General features: G+C 44.0%; 1 protein-coding gene across 1 annotated transcript; it reads left to right on the top strand.

The window, feature by feature from the left end:
• Positions 1-3,095: 3,095 nt before the first annotated feature.
• CASP6 (caspase 6) lies at positions 3,096-22,282 on the top strand. The gene is made up of 7 exons (XM_055434800.2): positions 3,096-3,177; positions 13,714-13,756; positions 14,286-14,432; positions 14,849-14,925; positions 17,013-17,188; positions 20,223-20,382; positions 21,377-22,282. Exons 1-7 carry the CDS (start codon positions 3,138-3,140, stop codon positions 21,613-21,615), a joined length of 882 nt encoding a protein of 293 aa, XP_055290775.2. The 5' UTR covers positions 3,096-3,137; the 3' UTR covers positions 21,616-22,282.
• Positions 22,283-22,780: the final 498 nt, after the last annotated feature.

Consider the following 22,780-nt stretch of genomic DNA (forward strand, 5'->3'; position numbering starts at 1 on the left):
CTGCCTCAGGCTGCAAAAAGAAAACAAACCCAGTGCCATACCTAAGTTATCCCTCTCTCAAAATAATGCCATTTATGTTATAAACCATGAGCACCCCATCAAAAGACAGGAACTGCTTTTGTTAATTCATATATATATATATGTATGACTGTATCACTTTGCTATACACCTGAAACAAACACAACACTGTAAATAAAATATAGTACAATATAAAATAAAAGTAAGTAACAGACCTTTGGGGCTTTACACTGAGTTAGAGTTCCTATCAGAGGGACAACAGCACCACAGCTGTACTGAATCCTCATGAAGGAAGCACACAAATGACTGGATTACAAGAGTTACAGGAATGAGAGCTGTAAAAAAACAACTCCTTTTAGTAGACTGGCCTTATTATCTTTTGGGAGTAGAATGAAACCAATTAGGTAAGGATCCTTCCATATAGATAACGTTGCATTGGTCACAGCTCACGGACACTACCCGCAGTGTATTCAAGTCTTGTGGAATGCCTGGCTCTAATGTTTGAAATAGCCCCCTTAGTTTGCCGTTTTTCCTCAGAGAATTGGTTCAACCAGTATATGAAAAAGAACTAAATGAATAGTTCCGATCAAAATAACTAAAACTAGACCAACAGTGTCATCTTTGCATTCAGGCTGCAGTGATGTGCTTTGGTTTCGTCTCAGGCTTAATTTGGTTTCCAAAACATCCTTCAGTCTCCTTGCTGACTACTTAACAATGTTTGTCTTTGTTGGCTCTCAAATGTAGGAATCAGAATTATAAAAATTACGTATTTCTAAGATTTGTGTAGGAAAAAACAAGGTTTAGTGGGGGTAAATGCTGAAAAAAGAAAGGCCACATTTTAAGTTCTAGAATTATCTCTGAATTTAACTTTAGCTCATATATTTCATTCCTTGGATAGGTAACAGTTGACTAAGAGCCTTGGTTTCAGTAAATTCCATAAAAGTGACTATTTATAATGGCAAGAATCAAGCCATCCTGTCAGGTAACTTGGTCTTTAGTATATCTTAATTATTTTAATAATATGGATTTGCTATGAGTTCCTTTTTTTTCCTAGAGATTGCTTGGTAGAATTCTAATCCGTCTATGTCTCAAATGAGAGCATGCTGCAGAGTCACTGGAGGGCTTGTTAAAATATACTCCTGGATCCCACCTGGAGTTTCTCATCCATTATGTCTGACTGCACAGGTCCCAAGAGTTTGCTTTTCTAGTACGTTCCCAGATGATGTGGATACTGCTGGTTCAGAGGCCACAGTTTGAGAACTGTCTAGATAATCTTCAGTATCTAAAACTAACACCGACCGAAAGCTTACTGTGGGCTGGGTACTATTCTAGGAGTTTGGCAGTTTCTGTCTCAACTGTTGAATTAATTTGCGCCCCATTTTAAAGAGAAGAATCTGAAGCTGGGAATGGTTAAACTGCCTTACTTGTCCAAAGCCTCACAGCCAATAAAACGATGGAGCAAGGATTAGAACCTTGGCAGCCTATTTCCCAATCACAGACACCCTTTTTCATGGGGTCAGGGTGAGGGGATAGCTATTGCTTTGAAAGGCTAAAATTCAGCACTCAGAATTTAGAAATGGCTATCCTAATACTTTATACTTAAACTTCCTAAGGAAAACAGATCTTTCAAATACATCAACCCATATGCTATAAAGGCAATACAACATTCTGAGATAACAAACATCTGGGGGGAAAATTTAATTCCTTTCATCTGTTCCTTTCAGGTAAATGGAAGGTTAGCCAATTGGAGTTCCACTTCTGTATAAGGAGTACTTTTAGGGCTCAAGTAGAGGAGACCATGTAAAGTAGGCTGAAGAACAGGAAGCTCTGGTGGGCAGATAACTCATTCAAACTGGGATGCCGGAGCACAAATGCTGAAATTATGAATCTCATTCAGTGGGTAAATATTTACGGAGTACCTCCTACATCCTAAGCAACTTCCCGGTAACAGTCAAACCAAAAGAAGGCCAAGTCTGCTTTCAATATGCTTAAGATGGTGGCAATAAAAATTTACTGAGCTTTTCACAAGCCAGGCACTTCTGAATACAGTAATTTAACTCAATTGTCTCAACCAGCTTATGAGGGAGATACTGATATTCCATGTCTTCATTGCACTAGGAACAAAGTGATTTCAGAAATATTTTATGCCTACAATAAAATGAGCAGTAAATGGCATGGAAGGAAAGTTATGACCAACCTAGACAACATATTAAAAAGCAGAGACGTTACTTTGCCAACAAACGTCCGTCTAGTCAAGGCTATGGTTTTTCCCGTGGTCATGTATGGATGTGAGAGTTGGACTGTGAAGAAAGCTGATCACCGAAGAATTGATGCTTTTGAACTGTGGTGTTGGAGAAGACTCTTGAGAGTCCCTTGGACTGCAAGGAGTCCAACCAGTCCGTTCTAAAGGAGATCAATCCTGGGTGATCATTGGAAGGACTGATGCTAAAGCTGAAACTCCAATACTTTGGCCACCTCATGCGGCGAGTTGACTCACTGGAAAAGACTCTGATGCTGGGAAGGATTGGGGGCGGGAGGAGAAGGGGACGACAGAGAATGAGATGGCTGGATGGCATCACCGACTCTGTGGACATGAGTTTGAGTGAACTCCGGGAGTTGGTGGTGGACAGGGAGGCCTGGCGCGCTGTGGTTCATGGGGTCGCGGAGAGTCGGACACGACTGAGCGGCTGACCTGAACAGGTCCCCGGCACTGGGAAAAGGACTACTAGGGAACGGGGGAACCGCGGCAGCGCACACCTCTGAGGTGCGGGAGCAGCAGAGGCTGGGGGCGGAGCTCGAGGGACCCGGGGCTCGCCGCCAGTGATCTGGGATTGCCGCAGCCTCCCACCCCAGGCCCGCGGGCTGTCCTCGGAATCGTTGCTGACATCTCCCGAGGGCCGGCTTCGGCTCCCCAGGCGCCAGGCGGGGGAAGACCGCGTCCTCCGCCTTGCCCGGGCGCTCCGGCCGCGGCGAACTCCGAGCGGAGGCAAGGGCGCCTCCGCGCCGCAAGCCCCGCCTCCACCGCTGGCAGGCGGGGACCGGGCGGCGGGGGCGGAGGAAGGGGCGGCGGGGGCGGAGGAAGGGGCGGCGGCGGCGGCGGCGCTGCGCTCTCGGCCGCGATGAGCTCGGAGTCTGCGCTGCGCCCGGCTTGCGGTGCAGGTAGGTGGCGGGTGCCGAGCGGGGCGCGAGTGCGGACGCGGGTTCCCCCGGCTTTGCTCGGCGGCCGGGGGAAGTTGAGGGTCTTGCAGGGCAGCGCTCGGGCGGGTGGGAGGCTGGGCTTCTGGGCGCAGGAAAAACAACTCGGGGGCCTCTCCGCCGCCTCCCTGCGGTCCCCGGCGGCGGCGCCGGGCGCTGGGGCGTGCCCCGGCCGCCTTTGTCCTCCGGGCGCTGATCTCCGCCTAGCTGTCGTGGCTATTTGAACTTTAACTGCGCCTGGTCATAAGAAGACTTAACTTTGGGGTCTTGTTGGGCCTTATTTTTTTTTTTTTTTCATTTCTACGTAAAAGTAAGTGGTTGGCTGTAGGAACAGTGGAGCGTGAGCAGCCCGCGGGGGCGCCCGGGTAGACGGAAGCCCCGGGCCTGCCCGCACGGAAACTGGGGATGAAAGTCAGGCCCGGGCAGCTGCACAGCCGCATGGTGCTCCTGCATCCGGGAAACCTGCAGTTATTTGTGAGTTTAACTGAAGGCCTCGGTAATTTTTCTCTGGGTTTCCCTGGTGGCTCAGATGGTAAAGAATCCACCTGCTAAAGCAGGAGACCTGAGTCGATCCCTGGGTCGGGCAGATCCCCTGGAGGAGGGCATAGCAATCCACCCCAGTATTCTTGCCTGGAGAATCCCACGGACAGAGGAGCCTGGCGGGCTGAGGTCCATGGGGTCGCAGAGAGTGGGACACAGCGACTAAAACAACAAACAACTTTTCTCTACAAGATAATCAGCTTCTAAATACATACTTTAGGACGTTCTTCCCAGTCACTTATAATCATATTACTGATAAGGTTTAGAAACTCTGAGCCTGGCCATAGTTTTTAAAAAGAGCTGGGCTGGGCGGGGCGGGGCGGGGGGAGGAGGGGGAAAGTGGTTTGACTCGCCGGCGGTCAATCCACGGAGTGCCTTTATTTCAGAGCTTTTTGTTCTTTGCTACATAAAACAAGCCTTGTCCCAGAGGCAGGTTGTAAAAGTCACCACGGTTGTTCAGGAAGTGTGGTTACCCTGACGGGACAGTGGGGGTCCAGCAACCGTTTCCCTTTTGGGATCCGGGGGGAGGGCTGGGGAGGAGGGCAGGATGCTTGAGGCACCGCTGGTCACTGCGCCATTCCTGTGATGGTTTCCTGCCTTTCCTGCTTGCTCCCCTTTCTTCGTCCACATTACTCCTTTTCCTGTGTATTCCAGGCCTGACAGGAGTCACTGAAGGTAGGATTATGAAGCCAGTCCTTGATAAGGAATATGGGTAGATTGTCACAGATACTGCAGTGAATGAAGGTGGCGACAGCAGATAGACGAGGTTTGGAGAAGTGAGCCCTTGGTTTAGAAAGGTTTCTGGTCTCTCCCTGGGAGTGGTTTTACCATGTTAACAGCTAGTGCGTGGACTTTGGAATCTGCAGGCAGAACCGGGCCTTTCGGTACCAACTCCAAGACACCAACCTTAGATAAGCCCCTTGCACTTTCTCTGTCTCAAAGGACCTATGGAGCAGAGTGAGATAAAGTTATCTCATGTGCCACGCCATCAACACATGGTAGCTGGAGGCATTCTCAGGTTAAGGTGTGGAGGAAAAAGAATGATTGATTGGTTTTGTAAAAAGCGGGTTTGAGCAAAGAGATGGTTCCATTATGATGGAGAGGAAAATTGCATAAATCAGAAACAGAAGGGAGGAGAGGTCAAGAGTCTGGTTGACCCATTTCTGAGAATAATTGCAGATGAAAAGGAATGTATAAATCTTATACAGAGTATCTCCCTCACTAAGATGTATTTTCTCCGTGTCAACAAAACCAGTTTATTTGTATTCATGCAGAATGTCATTCAGTCGTTAAGTTGTGTCCGACTCTGCAACCCCGTGGACTGCAGCGCGCCAGACTTCCCTGTCCTTCACCATCTCCTGGAGCTTGCTCAAACTCATGTCCATTGAGTCAGTGATGCCATCCAACCATCTCATTCTCTGTCTTCTTCTTCTCCTGCCCTCAGTCTTTCCTAGCATCAGGGTCTTTTCCAGTGAGTTGGCATTATGCAGTATAGTGATACTGTGCACCCTTTCTGAAAGCTGGCCTGTTGGGCACATACAGTTTAAATGACTGTGACAGAATCATACTGATCTCGGAGTGGCAGCAGTGAGCTGTGGCATGAAGCGAGATTGTAATTCCCTGCCCAAGAATTGAATCTGGGTAGCCTCGATGAAAACCAGGAATCCCAGCTTCCAGACCAGTAAAGGCTAGAGGCTAGAACCTGTTTTTCCCTGACTCTTGCCCCCAGTGAAAAATGCATTTTTCACGGAGGCAAAAACTGTAAATGCAGGTACAAAGTTTATTATTAGAGACATAGCACAATGACAAGTGGGAGCAAACACAGCGAGACTGTTAAGAGAGAAGCAAGTCAGAGATGCACGCCTGCAGAGAAAGGGTGTGGGTGTGTCCTCTCTAATGAGGACATAGTAAAAAGAAGGTTCCGTTCAGCCTCTCAGTCGTGGCCGACTCTGTGAGATGGTTAAGTCATTTATATAGGACAGTGCTGGTGGCTAAGACAGTAAAGAAGCTGTCTGCAATGAGGGTTTGATCCCTGGGTCGGGAAGATCCCCTGGACAAGGGCATGGCCACCCACTCCAGTATTGTCGCCTGGAGAATCCCATGGACAGAGGAGCCTGGTGGGCTTCAGTCCATGTGCTCAGACATGACTAAGCGACTTGCACTCCTGGTCTTTGCTTACCTTTGGCCAGTTGTCTTGTTTTGACACCCCAACTTCCCCCTACTCTCCACCCCCAGTTAGTTTGTCTCAGGACCCTCCCCTGGGTATGCATGCACCCCTCAGTCAAGATGGATTTCATCGCAGAGGCATACGGTGGCTGTGGTCCGACATTCCCTGCCTTTTTTGGCCCCCTGAAGCCTTTTATACACGTGTAGTGTCTCCTTTGCCCTAAGAATGGGAAATGTATGACCTCTTGATCTTCTAACAGAGTTTAGCCCTCTGTTCCTGCCCTAAGGTACCCAGTGGATAACCCGTAAGGTCTGGTTATCCACTGTATTCCTGTTGTTTTTATATCTAAGAGCAGATCTGGAAATGTAGACAGCAGTCTGGTCATAAATACATAGCCCAAAGCCCATCTGTCTCTTGCCTCAGGAAATGTAAGCAGAGGGCTGGTAGTGTCTGGCCTGGAGCCTATCTTTTTCTCTCCCCAGGAATTGTGATCAAAGGGCCAGTTGTAAATGTCTGTGCTAGAGCCCAGCTGTCTCCTGCCTCAATAATGTCTGTTCTCTGAAGCTGGGTAAAATTGATCAGCTCCGAGGAAGTTTTTTAACTTCCATTCTAATGCCTGTCTCCATAGCTTTCTATTCTGATTCAGCAAACTGCTAGAACAGACTGGCAGCTAGACCAGGTCAGTGTTGATATTGTAGGACACAGGGCGCCTGTTTATAGCAGAGTGAAGGTTAGAGCCTGTGAGGTTCAGAATTAAGTTTTCAGAGCCCAGTTTCTTTCTACGTCTATTGTGTTAACAGTGACAAAAAAAAAAAAAAAACAGACTTTAAAAAGATGCCTCAATGAGATTGTCCTGTTAACTTTGAAACTGAATGTCATTTTAAACAAATTAATCTTGAACTACTTAATACTAGCTGTCTTCCCTAAATCTGTAAGCTGACGGCAATATTTGAGATGACTCAAATGCACAGCTTAAATTACATCAGCCCAGGGGAACTGTGACGCTCCTTCATCAGACTATGAAAAAGAAACCTTAGAGACCCAATAGCGTGTACATCTCCAGTGCTTTCACTCTCAAGGACTTGAGTTAGTTTGTTGACCAGCCACTTGGCACAACCTCTGCTGGGGACACGTCAGGCTGCCTTAGGCTCACTACCAACAAGGTGCAAAAGCTGGGAGAGGCGAGCTGCTGGGTCTGCTACTCCTCTGGGCTTCTCAGAAGAGGCTCAGTGCTTTTCAACCCATGCAGATTCTTGGAGGGTGAAGGAAGTGATTGGCTTTCAGATAAAGATTTTTTTTTTTAATTGGAATGTAATTCCTTTACAATGTGTGTTAGTTTCTGCTGTTCAAAGATGTGAATCAGCTATATATATACATACATACCCTCCCTTGTGGGCCACCTTTGCACCGCCCACCACTCTGTGCCATCCATCTAGGTCATTACAAAGCGCTGAGCTGCGTTCTCCGTGCTATAATGGCAGGTTCCCTCTTTTACATATGGTAGTGTATATATGTCAATCGTAATTTTCCAGTCCATCCTACCCTCACCTTCTCCCACTGTGTCCATATGTCGGTTCTCTACAGCTGCCTTTCTTTCCTCTCCTGGAACTAGGTTCATTTACCATTTTTCTAGATTTCCACATACATCCATTAATATACTTGTTTTTCTCTTTCTGACTTACTTGACTGCAGGGAAGACTATGTATGGGTCTGTCCAGATCTCTACAGATGACCTAATTTCATTCCTCTCTCTGTCTGAGTAATATGCCATCATTGTGTATTTGTGCCACATCTTATTTGTCCATTCATCTGTCAGTGGACACTTAGGTTGTTTCCATGTCCTGTCTTTTGTAAATAGCCCTGCAGTGAACATTGGGGTACATGTGTCTTTTTCAATTCTGGTTTCCTCAGGGTATATGCCCAGTAGTGGGAGTTGCTGGATCTTGTGGTAGTTTTATTCCAACTTTTTTAAAGGAATCTCCATAATGGCTGTAGCAATTTACATTCCCAACTGTGCAAGAGGGTTCCCTTTTCTCCACATCCTCTCCAGCATTTGTTGTAGATTTTTTGATGGTGTCCATTCTGACTGGTGTGTGGCGATACCTTATTGTAGTTTGAATTTGCCTTTCTACAATAATTAGCAATGGTTTGTTGGCCATCTGTATGTCGTCTTTGGAGAAATGTCTGTTTAGGTCTTCCTCCCATTTTGTGATTGGGTTGTTTGTATTTTTTTAACATTTATTTATTTGCTTGGCTGGGCTGGGTCTCAGTTGCGGCACAGGTGATCTTGGGTCTTTGTTGCAGCACGTAGGATCTTTAGTTGTGCACTCTTAGTTGTGGCTTGTGGGATCTAGTTCCCTAACCAGGGATTGTACCCTGGCCTCCTGCATTGGGAGCTTGGAGTCTTAGCCACTGGACCGCCGGCAAAGTCCCTGTTTTTTGTTTTTTATATTGAGCTGCATGAGCTGTTTGTATATTTGGAGATGAAGCCTTTATCCGTTGCTTCATTTGCAGTCATTTTCTCCCATTCTGAGAGTTGTCTGTTCATCTTGTTTATGGTTTCCTTTGCTGTGCAAAAGCTTTTGAGTTTAATTAGGTCCCATTTGTTTATTTTTGTTTTTCATTACTCTTAAGAAGTGGGTCAAAAGATCTTGCTGTGTTTTATGTCAGTGAATGTTTTTCTTATGTTTTCCTCTAGGAGTTTTATAGTGTCCTGTCTTAAATTAGGTCTTTGATCCATTTTAAATTTATTTTTTTGTACGGTGTTAAGCACTGTTTTAATTTCATTCTTTTCAGTGTAGCTGTCCAGTTTTCCCAGCACCACTTCTTGAAGAGACTTTTTCTCCATTGTATATTCTTGCCTCCTTTGTCATAGATTAGGTGACCGTAGGTGAGTGGATTTATCTCTGGGCTTTCTGTCTTGTACCACTGATCTATATTTCTGTTTTTATGTCAATACCATACTGTTTTGATTACTGCAGCTTTGTAGTATAGTCTGAAGTTGAGGAGCCTGATTCCTCCAGCTTCATTTTTCCTGCTCACAATTGCTTTGACCATTTGCTTTCAGCAGTTTCACAATTGGTTTCAGGATCTTTTGTATTTCCATACAAATTGTAAAATTTTTTGTTTTAATTCTGTGAAAAATGTCATTGATAATTTGATAGAGATTACATTGAATCTGTAGATTGCTTTGGGTAATATAGTCATACTGACCCATCCAAGAATATGGTGTATTTCTCCATCTGTTTGTGTCTTCTTTCTGTCTTTGATTAGTGTTTTATAGTTTTCTGAGTACAGGTCTTTTGCCTCTTTAGGTAGGTTTATTCCTAGGTGTTTTATTATTTTGGTTATGATGGTAAATGGGATGGTTTCCTTGATTTCTCTTTCTGATTTTTCATTGTCAGTGTATAGGAAGGCAGTAGACTTCTGTGCATTAATTTTGTATTGTGCAACTTTACCAAATTCATTGATGAGTTCCAGTAGTTTTCTGGTGGCATCTTTAGGATTTCTATGTATAGTATCATGTCATCTGCAAACTGTGACAGTTTTACTTCTGCTTTTATAATTGTATTAATTTCTTTTTCTTCTCTGATTGCCGTGGCTAGGACTTCCAAGTGAAAGTGTTAATCGCTTAGTCATGTCCAACTCTTTGCAACCCTGTAGACTGTATACTTGTCCATGGAATTCTCCAGGCAAGAATACTGGAGTGGGTAGCCATTCCCTTCTCCAAGAGAATCTTCCCAACCCAGGGATTGACTTCGGGTCTCCTGCATTGCAGGCAGATTCTTTACCATCTGAGCCACCAACTTCCAAAGCCATGCTGAATAATAATAGTGAGAGTGAACATCCTTGTCTCATTCCTGATCTTAGAGGAAATGCTTTCAGTTTTTCACCATTAAGAATGATGTTTGCTGTGGGCCTACTGTATATGGCCATTATTATATTGAGGTAGATCCCCTCTATGCCCACTTTCTGGAGAGTTTTTTTTTAATCATACATGGGTGTTAAATTTTGTCAAAAACATTTTCTGCATCTATCGAGATGATCATATGGTTTTTATTTAATATGGTATATCACATTGATTTGAGTATACTGAAGAACGCTTACACCCCTGGGATAAATCCCACTTGATCACGATGTATGAGTCTTTTAATATGTTGCTGGACTCTGTTTGCTAGTATTTTGTTGAGGATTTTGTGTCTTTGTTCCTCAGTGGTATTGAGCTGTAGGGTTTTTTTTTGGTAATTTATTTGTCTGGTTTTGGTATCAGGGCGATGCTGGCCTTGTAGAATGAGTTTGGGAGTGTTCCTTCCTCTGCAGTTTTTGGGAAGAGTTTGAGAAAGATGGGTGTTATCTCTTCTCTAAATGTTTGACAGAATTTGCCTGTGAAGCCGTCTGATCCTGGCCTTTTGTTTGTTGAAAGATTTTAAATTACAATTTCAATTTCCTTACTTGTGATTGGTCTGTTTATATTTTCTAATTCTTCTTGGTCCAGTCTTGAAAAGTTGTACCTTTCCAAGAATTTGTCCATTTCTTCCAGGTCCTCTATTTTATTATCAAATAGTTGCTTGTAATAGTCTCTTCTGATACTTTGTATTTCTGCAGTATTAGTTGTTAATTTCTCCTTTTTCATTTCTAAATTTGTTGATTTGAATCCTCTCCTTTTTTTCTTAATGATTCTGGCTAAAGGCTTATTAATTTTATCTTCTCAAAGAACCAACTTTTAGTTTTATTGATTTTTGCTATTTTCTTCATTTCTATGTCATTAATTTCTGCTCTCATCTTTATCATTCATTTCTTCTACTAAACTTTGGTGCTGCTGTTGTTATTGATGTTCTCTAGTTGCTTTAGGTGTAAGGTCAGATTGAGATTTTTCTTGTTTCTTGAGGTGAGACTGAATTTTAGATATAGATTTAATGTGTTTAGTTTGAGTGATGCTGTTTCTTATGTAATTGTTTTAATGATAAGGAGGTAGTAAGGGTATTAAAAGGTCGGAAGAAAAAAAGTAGATCATGGAATGCTTTTGAAAGTGGAAGGAGAGGAAACCCTGCACGTTGGTTAGTAGAGCGGTGTGGAGAGCAGGAAGCAACCCCAGTAGACAGTGTGTGGAATAAGAGGTCTTCTGGGAGGGCAATCTGTGGGGTAGGATGAATCCCAGTTAGAACAGTGTGTGACTAGGAAGTAACCCCAGTAGAGCACTGTGTGGAGTGGGAAGTGCCCCAGGGGAGCAGTGTTGGACGAGAAAGTACCCTACTGTATCATTGTGTTGTAGGAAGTATTCTGGGTGGAGGAGTTTACCGGCTGGGAGGGGTTTTGGGTAGCTCAGTGTGTAGAGTAGGAAGTCAGCCTTGAAGAGTTGTGTGTTCAGAAGGGCAGCGTCCCTGAGCAGAGGGGAGTCTTGGCAGGAAATGCACCCCGTGGAGCAGTGTGGAGCGGGATGTGTTCTGAGTGTTCACTGGGTCAGCATCCCGCGTGGAGCGTGTCTGGTTAGGAAGCGTCGGCTGTTGCAGTGTGTGGAGCAGGAGCTTTCACCGGAGACCAGTGTGTGACGGAGGCAGTATTCTGGACAGAGGAGTTTTGAGGGAGGAAGTGTCCCCAGTATCGAGAGCACAGGGTCGGAAGAGTTCTAGGAGAAAAGCGCGTGGAATGTGTCTGGTAGCACCGTGTGTGCAGCTGCTGCTGCTAAGTCACTTCAGTCGTGTCCGACTCTGTGTGACCCCATAGACGGCAGCCCACCAGGCTCCCCTGTCCCTGGGATTCTCCAGGCAAGAACACTGGAGTGGGTTGCCATTTCCTTCTCCAATGTGTGAAAGTGAAAAGTGGAAGTGAAGTCGCTCAGTTGTGTCCGACCCTTAGCGACCCCACGGACTGCAGCCCACCAGGCTCCTCCGTCCATGGGATTTTCTAGGCAAGAGTACTGGAGTGGCTTGCCAGTGCCTTCTCCGTGTGTGCAGCTGCTGCTGCTGCTGCTGAGTCACTTCAGTCGTGTCCGACTCTGTGTGTTAATAATCCCCAGGGTCAGTGTGTGGAGCAGAAGTCTCCTGGGGGGACGGGGCACCACGCAACCTGAGTAGAGCAGTGTGTGGAGTGGGCGGGGCCCCTTCTGGAACATTGTGAGGAGTAGATCGTGTCTTCAGTAGAGCGCTGTGTGAAATAGGAGACCCCCCAGGAAGCAGCTGCGTGGTAGGGATGTCCCCTGACAGAGGAGAGCTTGGTAGGAAGTGTCTGCAGTCCAGCACGGTGTGGAATACACAGGATCCGCCTGAGAGCAGGATGAGATGGGGGAGGATGCACTAGAGGGGCTGCTTCTGACTCCTGATCTTTGGTGCGAGTAAAATCACTTTGTCACATCTCCCAGGGTTCTGATTCTGTAAATCTGGGTTAGGGACCAGGAATCTGCATTTTACCAGGCCAGGGATTTATGCAGAAGGTTAAAGAAAACTGATTGGGGCTTATTGGAAAGGGGAAGGGTGACCCCTCTGGGGTCTTGGCTGGTTTGAGTGCTGGATGCAGTCCAGAAGGAGCAGGCTGTGACTGGTAAAGGGCCTGGAGTTGAATTCTCCCTCTCCTCATGCTCTGTCCCTAGGTGGATTTTTGTCAGTGAGGAGACACAAGGTTAGACCCATCAGGCATGAGGGAGAGACTCCAAGGAGTGAGGGGACCACCACCCTCTTGGTGGGGAGATGATGGGTAGGAGCTTACCCTTAGGGTGCGTCCGCCTCCTTCAAAGACCTCAGCTGAAAGGGGCATCCTGCTACATTATTAGTATTTGTATAGTCGTCACCTCTCCCCTCTCAGGCTGTTTATCAGGTAAAAGCAGATTCATGAGTGTATGCACTCTTCTGGTAGATGTTAGACTCACTATTGCTGTCCAGTAGAGAAGCTACTGGCCACACATTATAGAAATTTAAACAAGCTGAAGTTAATTAAAAATTGAGTTCTTCAGTTGCACTAGCCAAAGTTCAAGGGCTCAAAAGCACATGTGGCCAGTGGCTGCCCCCAGAGACAGCTCGGGTATAGGGGATTCTGTCACAGCAGAAGGCTCTGTCGCACAGCACTGTTCCTGGGAGGAGAGGGATTCAGTGAGAGTTGTCTTGTGGGTGGGGAAGTCTGATCTTGGGTTGGGAGAAGAGGGTCCCCATTATAGGATCATAACAAGCGCGTGTGTCATGCAGGAGATCAGAATCTGAGTCTTTGCCCTTCCCTCCCTCTACCAAAACATCTGCCACTTCCAGGCAGTAGGGTAATCCAGTGTCAACCACACTGTGTTCAGTTCTCTTGCTTGACTTCACTCCTTCTCTGCTTCAGAGAATATTTGCAAAAAACATTTGCTGCAAAATAAAGCAGTCTCATATTTCATTTGAGCTTCATAATCACAGAGCTACATTTGTTAATTTTGGCATAGGGTGCAGCAAATGAATTTGAGTAGTATTTTTCCATTTCTGTTTATGATCTTTTTTTATTTTGCACGGAAGAGTTGGAGGTGAGAAAGAACTGAGCTGTGCGTTTACGGTTCGTTTATTTATTTTGGCTGTGCTGGGTCTTCCTTGAAGTGCGTGGGCTTTCTGTAGTTGTGGTTGCAGACTTCTCCAATTGTGGCATGTACAGTTCATTTGTTACTAATAGCACTTTCCCTTCCTTCTCCCTTACCCCTTCTCACATCCTTTAACTTTTAAACCAGCCAAGACAGAAGGATTTTAGCAGATAGGAGTCAAGGCGGCTGGGAGTTCCTAATGTGTTTTATGACCATAAATCAAAAAGTATATTAACAAAACCCTACTTTCTTTTAATAGGTGAAGAACAAAACATGACCGAAATAGATGCCTTCCCTAGGAGGTAATAATGTTCTGTTTACTCATAAAGGTCTTTTCCTTTAGTGGCCATCATCAGCCTACAGAAATCAAAGTAAGAAAGGGACATGGGCGCTGAAAAGCAGAGCGGAGAATGTCAGGTTTTAGTATCCAGAGGGCTGGCTTGTAGGTGTGCGGGTTGGTTGCCGCCCCTGGTTCTGAAGGGACCTAGACTGAGGCTCAAGATATTGAAGAATTGGGATGGCCTTGGCCTGAGCCAGACCATTGTCTTTGGTCCCTGGAGCCCTGGGGGAAAGACGCCCAAGCAGAGGTATTGCGGGGGTGGGAGGGGTTTGCTCAGGATGGCTGCCATTTACCAGTTGGTATAGAGATGTTTGAGGACTTTGCTGACCAGTGTGGCTGGGAGGCCTGCCCAGGGCACAGCAGTGGCCTGTCGGCCTGGTGGAGGAGGAAGCAGCAGACCGCTGTCTATTCTGTGTGTTGACCTTGGGCTTGGAGGAGCTTATTATTTAGTATGACCTAGAGTGATTGTTTTTTAAACTTTTCCTAAACAGAGAAATATTTGATCCGACTGAAAAGTACAAAATGGACCACAAGAGGAGAGGAATTGCGTTAATCTTCAATCATGAGAGGTTCTTCTGGCACTTAACCCTGCCAGACAGGCAGGGCACCCGTGCCGACAGAGACAATCTTAGGCGCAGGTAGTATTGTTTTATGTAACATCCAGATGGTCAGATGTTTAAGTGATAACTACTTGTCTGTACTGTAGGAATAGGAGAGCAGGAGTATTTGAGGATGAACCTCACGTGGGCTCAGCCTCTCCTAAGAACTTACCTGAATTGTCCCCTTAATCCTGTTTTATTAAATATTAACAGTCTTTGCATTCTTATAAATATATCTGCATAGTAGACAGCAGTATTCTAACTTAAATCAGTTATCATGAATAAATCCCTTCCTGCCATGGATAATTGAAGAAAACCATCATTGTCATATTTGATTTTTCTTTCTTCCTAAAGTCAATTTATATGTCATAAAAATGTGTATAGATTCCTCAAATAATTAGAAGTATATGACAGTTTTGAATAGCTCATAAGCTAGTATCCAATTTAATCTCCAGGTTTTCAGATCTAGGATTTGAAGTAAAATGTTTTGATGATCTTAGAGCAGAAGAACTATTGCTCAAAATTCATGAGGGTAAGTAGTTTCCCTATTCATCTTCCTTTGATGGGACTGAGTAGTTTTTAATTATCCTTGTATGGAGACAGGTCCAAATAATTAACTGTTGTAAAAAAGGCTTGTCAAGTAATTTAGCATGGGTTATAGGTTTTGGTTGTGCCTCTCTGATTATACGTTACTCAGCAGATTTAGAGACCTTTGCAAAGTATAATGCCTACCAAGTTATAGTTTATATACCACTAGTTACAGTCTGTTACTCTGGAAATGAATGCAATGATCTTTTCATTTGGCAATTAAAAGCCTAAGATGCAAATACTATAGGTGCCGGGCAGTCATTTTTTAACTGACTCCTTCCATACCGAAGTTTTTGACTGACTTCAAAATATTGCTGATTTACATACATTATCTCTTAATTTCTACATCACTATGCAGTAGGTTGGAGAAGGAAATGGCAACCCACTCCAGTATTCTTGCCTAGAGAATCCCGTGGACAGAGAAGCCTGGTGGGCTGCTGTCCATAGGGTCGCAGAGTCGGACACGGCTGAAGCGACTTAGCATGCATGCGTGCATTAGGGAAGGAAATGGCAACCCACTCCAGTGTTCTTGCCTGGAGAATCCCAGGGACAGAGGAGCCTTGCCTGGAGAATCCCAGGGACAGAGGAGCCTGCTGGGCTGCCGCCTGTGGGGTCGCACAGAGGCGGACACGACTGAAGTGACTTAGCAGCAGCAGCAGCATGCAGTAGGTAGATTAACAACCTAATGTGTATAATAAGAACCACATGTCATGGGTTCTTAAGTAATTTGTCAATGGATTATTACAACAATTACATCATTAAACTTTCTTCAGAACTTTTTTTTAAATTGAGGTATAATTGACATACAGAGGAGCCTGGTGTGCTGCAGGCCATGGGGTCACATTTTGTACATTGGGGAACGACTGCCACCATAAATCTACTTACCGTCTGTCACCATTCATGGTTACAAAATCTTTTCTAGTGACTTTTAAGATTTATTCTCTTAGCAACTTTCAAATATGCAGTACAGTGCCGCTAACTGTAGCCATCATGCTGTACATTAACATCCCCAGGACTTACTTAGTTTCTAACTGCAAGTTTACACCTTTTGACCCCTTCACCGTTTTGCCTCACCCTTCTCCTTTCCCCTGCCCCAGCTGCCCCCATTCTGTTCTCTCCAACTTTGAACTTGGTTTTGCTCGCTTGCTGGGTTTTTAGTTTCCACATCTAGTGACATGATCACGTCCTTCTCTGACTTGTGTCACTTAGCATAGTGCCCTTAGGGCTCATCCATGTTGTTGCAAATTGTCAGTTGTTTTTTTTTTTTAATGACTGAATGCTAATCCACAGTAGATGTACTTACCACACTTTCCTTACCCATTCATTCATTAATGGACATTTAGGCTGTTTCTGTATCTTGGCTGTTGTAATGATGCTGCAGAGAATGCAAGGGTTCGTACATCTTTACGAGTTAGCATTTTCGTTGTCTTTGGATAAATACCCAGAAGTGGAAAGGTAGGCTATGGTAGCTCTGGTTTTAATTTTTTGAGGACCCTCATACCAGGGTTGGAGAAGGAAACTTCTTTAATCTGTAAAGAATTTCAGCTGGCTGCTCACCAGCTTTCCTGCTTTGCTTGCTCCTCAGCTCTGGAGGGCGTCAGCCTCGTGTCTTAACTCTCTTTGGGAGCTCCAAGCACTGTAGACACAGTAGTGGCGGCGCCGCCTCCCTTAGAGGTGCAGCGACACATAGGGAGGTGCTGCGGGGTAGTTTCTGTGCCTTTCCAGTCTGCTCTAAGAAGGTCTCTGATGATTCAAAGAAACTTTTTAGGGGTTCCCCATAATTCTGTGTTTTAAAAAAGCTCACAAAAACCTGTTCAAACTCTGTTACTTTGAACTGTAATAATTAGGATGTTTAAAAGTCAGATACAGTATTGTATAAATTATTGCTTAATTAAATGAGTTTCATTAGACATTTTATAATAAAATTTCCCCGCAATTATGTGAAACTTTAATATTAGTAAATTAAAATTTTATATACAGATAATAAGTACCTTATTTTCATTTCTAAATAACTTTTGGGGTCCTTTTTAGCGTCAGCTGCTAGCCACGTAGACGCAGATTGCTTTGTGTGTGTTTTCCTGAGTCACGGGGAAGGCAGCCATATCTATGCATATGATGCCAAAATTGAAATTCAGACGTTAACAGGCTTGTTCAAAGGAGACAAGTGTCAGAGCCTGGTTGGAAAACCCAAGATATTTATCATTCAGGTAAGACTGATAATGTTATAGTCTTAATTCTAAAGGCTATGGTTCTGTACATGTGATTAGAAAGAACTAAAGCTGATTTTGGAAATTAACTTTCTCCAGTAATTGGAAAAGGCCCTTTTTGAATCCTAGCCAATCAGAGTTGCAGCTTGAGCTGTCAGTGGTAGTTCTTTCTTAACATAAAGATGCTCAGTATCTTCATTACTTGGAAATGGCTCAAAATAAGGAATACTACTTGGAAATGACTCCCTGGCCCAGCACAGTGTCAAGGTAGAGCCTCTGGAGAAGGTGTCTGCTGATGGACCAGTGCAGTGAGGGGGCCGCCTATTCAGACCAGGTTTAGTGTAGGGGCTGGAGGATGTGCCAGCCAGTGAGGAGAATGTGGGCATGAAGACTTCTAGTCCCAGCTAGACTTCTAGTCCTTTCACATTTCCCTTAAGCCAAGATGTGGCTAGCCGCTGCCCAGCTTGTATTAAGAATAAAAATATTTGGAGGGGCCTGAATAACATCCCCTTTGGTACCTCAGTAAGGATTTCTGGGAAAAAATGAGAATTCCTGATGTTGCCGGGCTGCATGAAGGACATGGCCACATTTCACACCCGCCATTCCTTCAGAGAGGGAGTAGGGGGCTACTTAAAAAAGAAGTCAAGGATGACTCCCTGGTTTCTTGTTTGGACTGCGGCACTGGGGCGTATGTGAGACATGTTGGAAATACAGGTCGAAACTTGAGACAGGAGGCCTAGGCTAGGGAAGTTAGTTGGGAGTAACGAGGGGATGGATGGTAATTGAGACAGGCGGCCTGGGTTAGAGAAGTACATTGGGGCGGTAATGAGCGGATAGAGGGTAGTGGGAGGCATGGGAGTAGATGAGCTTCTCCGTGTCAAGGATACCCTGAAAAATCATGTACAGAGGGAATTCCTTTGTGGTCCATGACGGCGCTCTGTGACTGCCAGGGCTCCGGCTTCAGTCCCTGGTTGGGAATCGAAGACCCCACAAGCTGCGTGGTGCCACCAAAAACAAGTGTAGAACAGAACTGAGGGATACCGATGAGGGATGGGCAGAGGGAAGACAATGAGGAGGATGGCTCAGAAGAGTAGGAGAAAAATCACAAGAATGATAGGTGACTGTTCATGAAAAAGGGGGAGTGGCCAGCACTGTCGGGAACTAAATCAAGGAAAATGTTTTGCCAAGTTATTTTATTTCTCTATGCCTCAGATTCTTCATAACAGGAGCACTGCCTTATAGGGTGATTGAGAGGATAAGATGACCTGGCCTAAGATGAAAAACGCTTTGAACAGTGCCTAGGAAATGGCACACCCCCAGCCAGTAGAGGCCAGCTCCCACGCTTACTGCAGTTGATTTGACAAGTGATGGCATTGAGTTCCACATGCTCTACATTCCATTTAGGAAGATAGTAGAAAAGGTCTGAAAATAAGCCTGATAATACAAAATAAGATTAAAATCTTCCTGTAAAAATAGGGTATTAGGAATCTTCTGTTTATCTGGTAACTCTGAAATCCATCAGAATGTTTCTTTTAAAGCTGGTAATTCTTCAACCATTTCAGAATTGATGGACACATTTATAGCACTACAGCAGAATCTTGTTAGAGCACTGTACTGAGTTTACGAGGGCTGCCAGAACAGCATACAGGCATCCCTCACTTTATGGTACTTTGTGTATTTTTACACTTTCGCTTTTTTAAAACAAACTGAAGGTCTGTGGCAGCCCTGTGCTGATGCCATTTTTCCAACAGCATGTGCTCACTTTGTGTCTCTGTCCCATCTGGGTAACTTTATATTTCACATTTTTAAAATATTATTTATCATGATGATCTGTGATTTTGACATTACTGTTGTAAAAAGATTGTGGCTAGCTGAAGATTCAGGTGATGGTCTGTACTTTTCTTTAGAATTAATGCTACTGCACACTTTAACAGACTACAGTATAGTATAAACACAACTTTTATACGCACTAGGAAACAAATAAATTCATGTGGCTCACTCTGTAGCAATATTCGCTGTGTTGTAGTGGTCTGGAGCTGAAGCTGCAGTATCTCTGAGGTCTGCCTGTACAAAGACTGGGGGGCTTAGACAAAGGAAGTTTCTTTTCTTGCAGTTAGAAGCCTGAGATCAAGGTGTCAGCAGGGCTGATTTCTTCTGAGGCCTCTTTCCTTGGATGGGAGGTTGATTCTTGTCTCTTTAGTCTTCACATGGGCTTTTCTCTGTGCCTGTCTGTGCCCTGGCCTCTTTTTATAAGGACACCAGTCATAGGGGGTTAGGGCCCAGCAATAGACCTCATTTTACCTTAATTACCTCTTTAAAGACCATGTCACCATATACAGTTACATTTGAAATATTGGAGGTTCTATGTTTTATATTGAAGCCCTCAATATATAAATGGGGATGGGACTTATTGACTGAAAGACCAAATTCCCAGGGAGAAGGACCCTGGCAAAAAATAAATAAATGGAGTGGGGACAGAAAGCCCATAATAGTCATTTAATGTTAGCCTTTGTACGAGTCAGAATTAGTAAGAATTTGAGCCCTCACTTTAAAGTAGGGGCAGAAGGCAGGAGGCACGTTGAAAATGACTCTCAGGTCAGGTGCTGTTATTTTGACCCTTGCAGCTTGGCAAGGAAAACGCAGGCTGGGAATATATTACCTGATTAAATAGAAACACTTAGGGATGTACTGTACTTTTCTAAAAGTACTGGTGCTGTGGTGTGCGTAAGGCATAAGAAACTTTAAAACCACAGATGTTTTCCCCTCTACAGAATACCTTTCAGTCAACATAATTTGGTGTCTAGTTGAGGATGCCAGTTTTTTAAATCATCAACTATGAGAAAACATAAGTAGGAAAAAAAGAACTGTCAGCTTTGGCCTGCTGTAAACCTGAATGCATGGTTTCTGAAATGCCTATACAGTGGATTCTGTTGATGTTGCTGTACAGGAGTACTGAGCTACACACTCACTGTGAACGTGCAGCACAGGGAAGAACAGCTAACTGAAGGAGGGGATTTTCCTCCCTGTCCTGTAGGCATGCCGGGGCAGCCAGCACGACGTGCCGGTCATCCCTCTGGATACAGTTGATCATGGGACAGACATGCTGGATGCCAACCTAACCCAGGTGGACGCGGCCTCGGTTTACACACTTCCTGCTGGAGCCGACTTCCTCATGTGCTACTCTGTGGCAGAAGGTGTGTGGGTGTTTAATACAGATGTATAATTCGCTTTCTTGGCTAAGTTTCTGTGTGTTTCACCTTGGCTTGATTTAGGTGAGGTCTTTCTAATGGGACATGAGATCTGGTTGTGAAGCTCATAAGCTTAATGGACATCTTGTGTTATGTGATCAGAGTGATATTTAAAACTATAAAGTACCTTATAGAAAAATCCTTCCTGAAAACTATTATATGTTAAATAAAGCTCTAAGGCTAATTATATTGAATATCTTAGCAGCAGAATGTGTCTGTTAGTGATGGTGATACTGTTTTTATGGTTAACGCTTGTGGAAAACACTGTTGAAAAAAATTTTTTTAAGTGTAGCATCTAAATCATGGACCATCAGTGAAGTCCCTGAAAAATATTTTGATGACAGTTGTTCTCTATTGTAGTAAATAATTTTTATGTTTTTCTTTTTTCTAATCACTGGTCTCAAAAATCATTGCCTAATTACTACTAGGCCTGGGAATTTTTAGGACATGGAGAAAATTACATAGCATTAATACCATTTTTGGAGAAGGCAACGGCACCCCACTCCAGTACTCTTGCCTGGAAAATCCCATGGACGGAGGAGCCTGGTGGGCTGCAGTCCATGGGGTCGCTAAGAGTCGGACACCATCAAGAGACTTCGCTTTCACTTTCACACATTGGAGAGGGAAATGGTAACCCACTTCAGTGTTCTTGCCTGGAGAATCCCAAGGACAGGGGAGCCTGGTGGGCTGCCGTCTATGGTCGCAGAGAGTCGGACGTGACTGAAGCAACTTAGCAGCAGCAGCAACACCATTTTTATAGAACTGTGTGGAATTAATCTTCTTTTCCACATGAGAATAGTCAGCAGAGAAAAAATTTTACACTGTATCATAAACACATCTTAGTCTTGCCCAATGATTTTTGAGAACTTGGACTTGAAAAGTGATTTTCTGTCACAGTAGGTAACCAGGAAACTTCAGTGGCTTCTCCTGTCTTTTTTAGGTTATTATTCTCATCGGGAAACTGTGAATGGTTCATGGTATATTCAAGATTTGTGTGAGATGCTGGGAAAATTCGGCTCCTCTTTGGAGTTCACAGAACTCCTCACCCTGGTGAACAGGAAGGTTTCTCAGCGCCGAGTAGACTTCTGCAGAGACCCAAGTGCGATTGGAAAGAAGCAGGTTCCCTGCTTTGCCTCAATGCTAACTAAAAAGCTGCACTTCTCTCCAAAATCTAAGTGATAGGTGCTATTTTGTTTTATGTATTCAAAATAGATTTTCTCTTCTTTTCATATAAAGGACTATCACTTGCTTGAAGCAATATAAATGGTACAGTAATTTTAAATGTTTTAAGCTTTAATAACTTAAAATAGTTCATATTGGACATGGTGAAGGGGTTTTGATATATGGAGAAATGAAATCCTCAGGGAATTCTTATAGATAAAAATCCACAAGCATTTGTAATACTAGACTTTTGTAGTAAATTTCAAGTTTACTCAATCTCTGGCTGATTTAACTTGTATTTTGTGACTTTTTTTTTATAAACCTTTATAATGTTTTTAAGGGCTTTTGAAATCTAAGAACTTGTTTTCCTTTAATATTTGAAATTTTTAAATTAAATTTTTCTAATTTACATTCTTGTATAATTTATAGATGGCTTGTTTTACTTGGTCATAGAAATTAATCTACATATGAATTACCACTTTTTTATATAAGACTAACTCTAAAAAAAGCCTTCAAGAACTATTATATGGCATTTTGAAGAAGAAATATAAAGCAGTTAATTCTTAGTAGAGTCCACAAACTTGCAAAGTTTGATTCTGTCAGTATCTTGTACGCTAAGTTACTGTACACTGTCTGATAGTCCCACTCACAGACCATCATCATATTTATGGAATAATAGATGTGTTTTTTTTTCTTTTGGCAGTGCTGTGCAGCATGTGGGATCTTAATTCCCAGATGAGGGACTGAACTCATGCCCCCTGCAGTGGAAATGCAGAGTCTTAACTCCTGGACTGCCTGGGAAGTCCCAGATGTTATTTTTAAGATTCAGCTCTTACTAACATGATATGTAAAATTTGAGTAATATGCTTTGTTAATAATCTGCCAGAGGCTGAAGATGGTTAACAGTCTGGGTTTTGATAACAAATGGGACCTGCTAGTTCAGCAGTAGTTTCTGCTGTTTCAGGTATAGTTCAAAACATGTGCCAACTATATGCCAAGGTCAGTGGGGCATGTGTACTTTTTCCTGTGGTCACGACAGGGGTTTCACTGTCAGTTGAACAGTTTACCTTTCCTTTAACTTCTGACCCTCCGGTGCTGCTGTCTCCATGGCTCTCCTTGCAAGGGTGAATGACTACAGAAACTCTCCTCAGCTCATCCAGTGAGCACAGGCCCAGCCCTCAAG

The sequence above is a fragment of the Moschus berezovskii genome, chromosome 5 (assembly GCF_049115385.1).
Source record: "Moschus berezovskii isolate FMDL1 chromosome 5, NW_MosBer_1.0, whole genome shotgun sequence".
NCBI classification, from domain to species: domain Eukaryota; kingdom Metazoa; phylum Chordata; class Mammalia; order Artiodactyla; family Moschidae; genus Moschus; species Moschus berezovskii.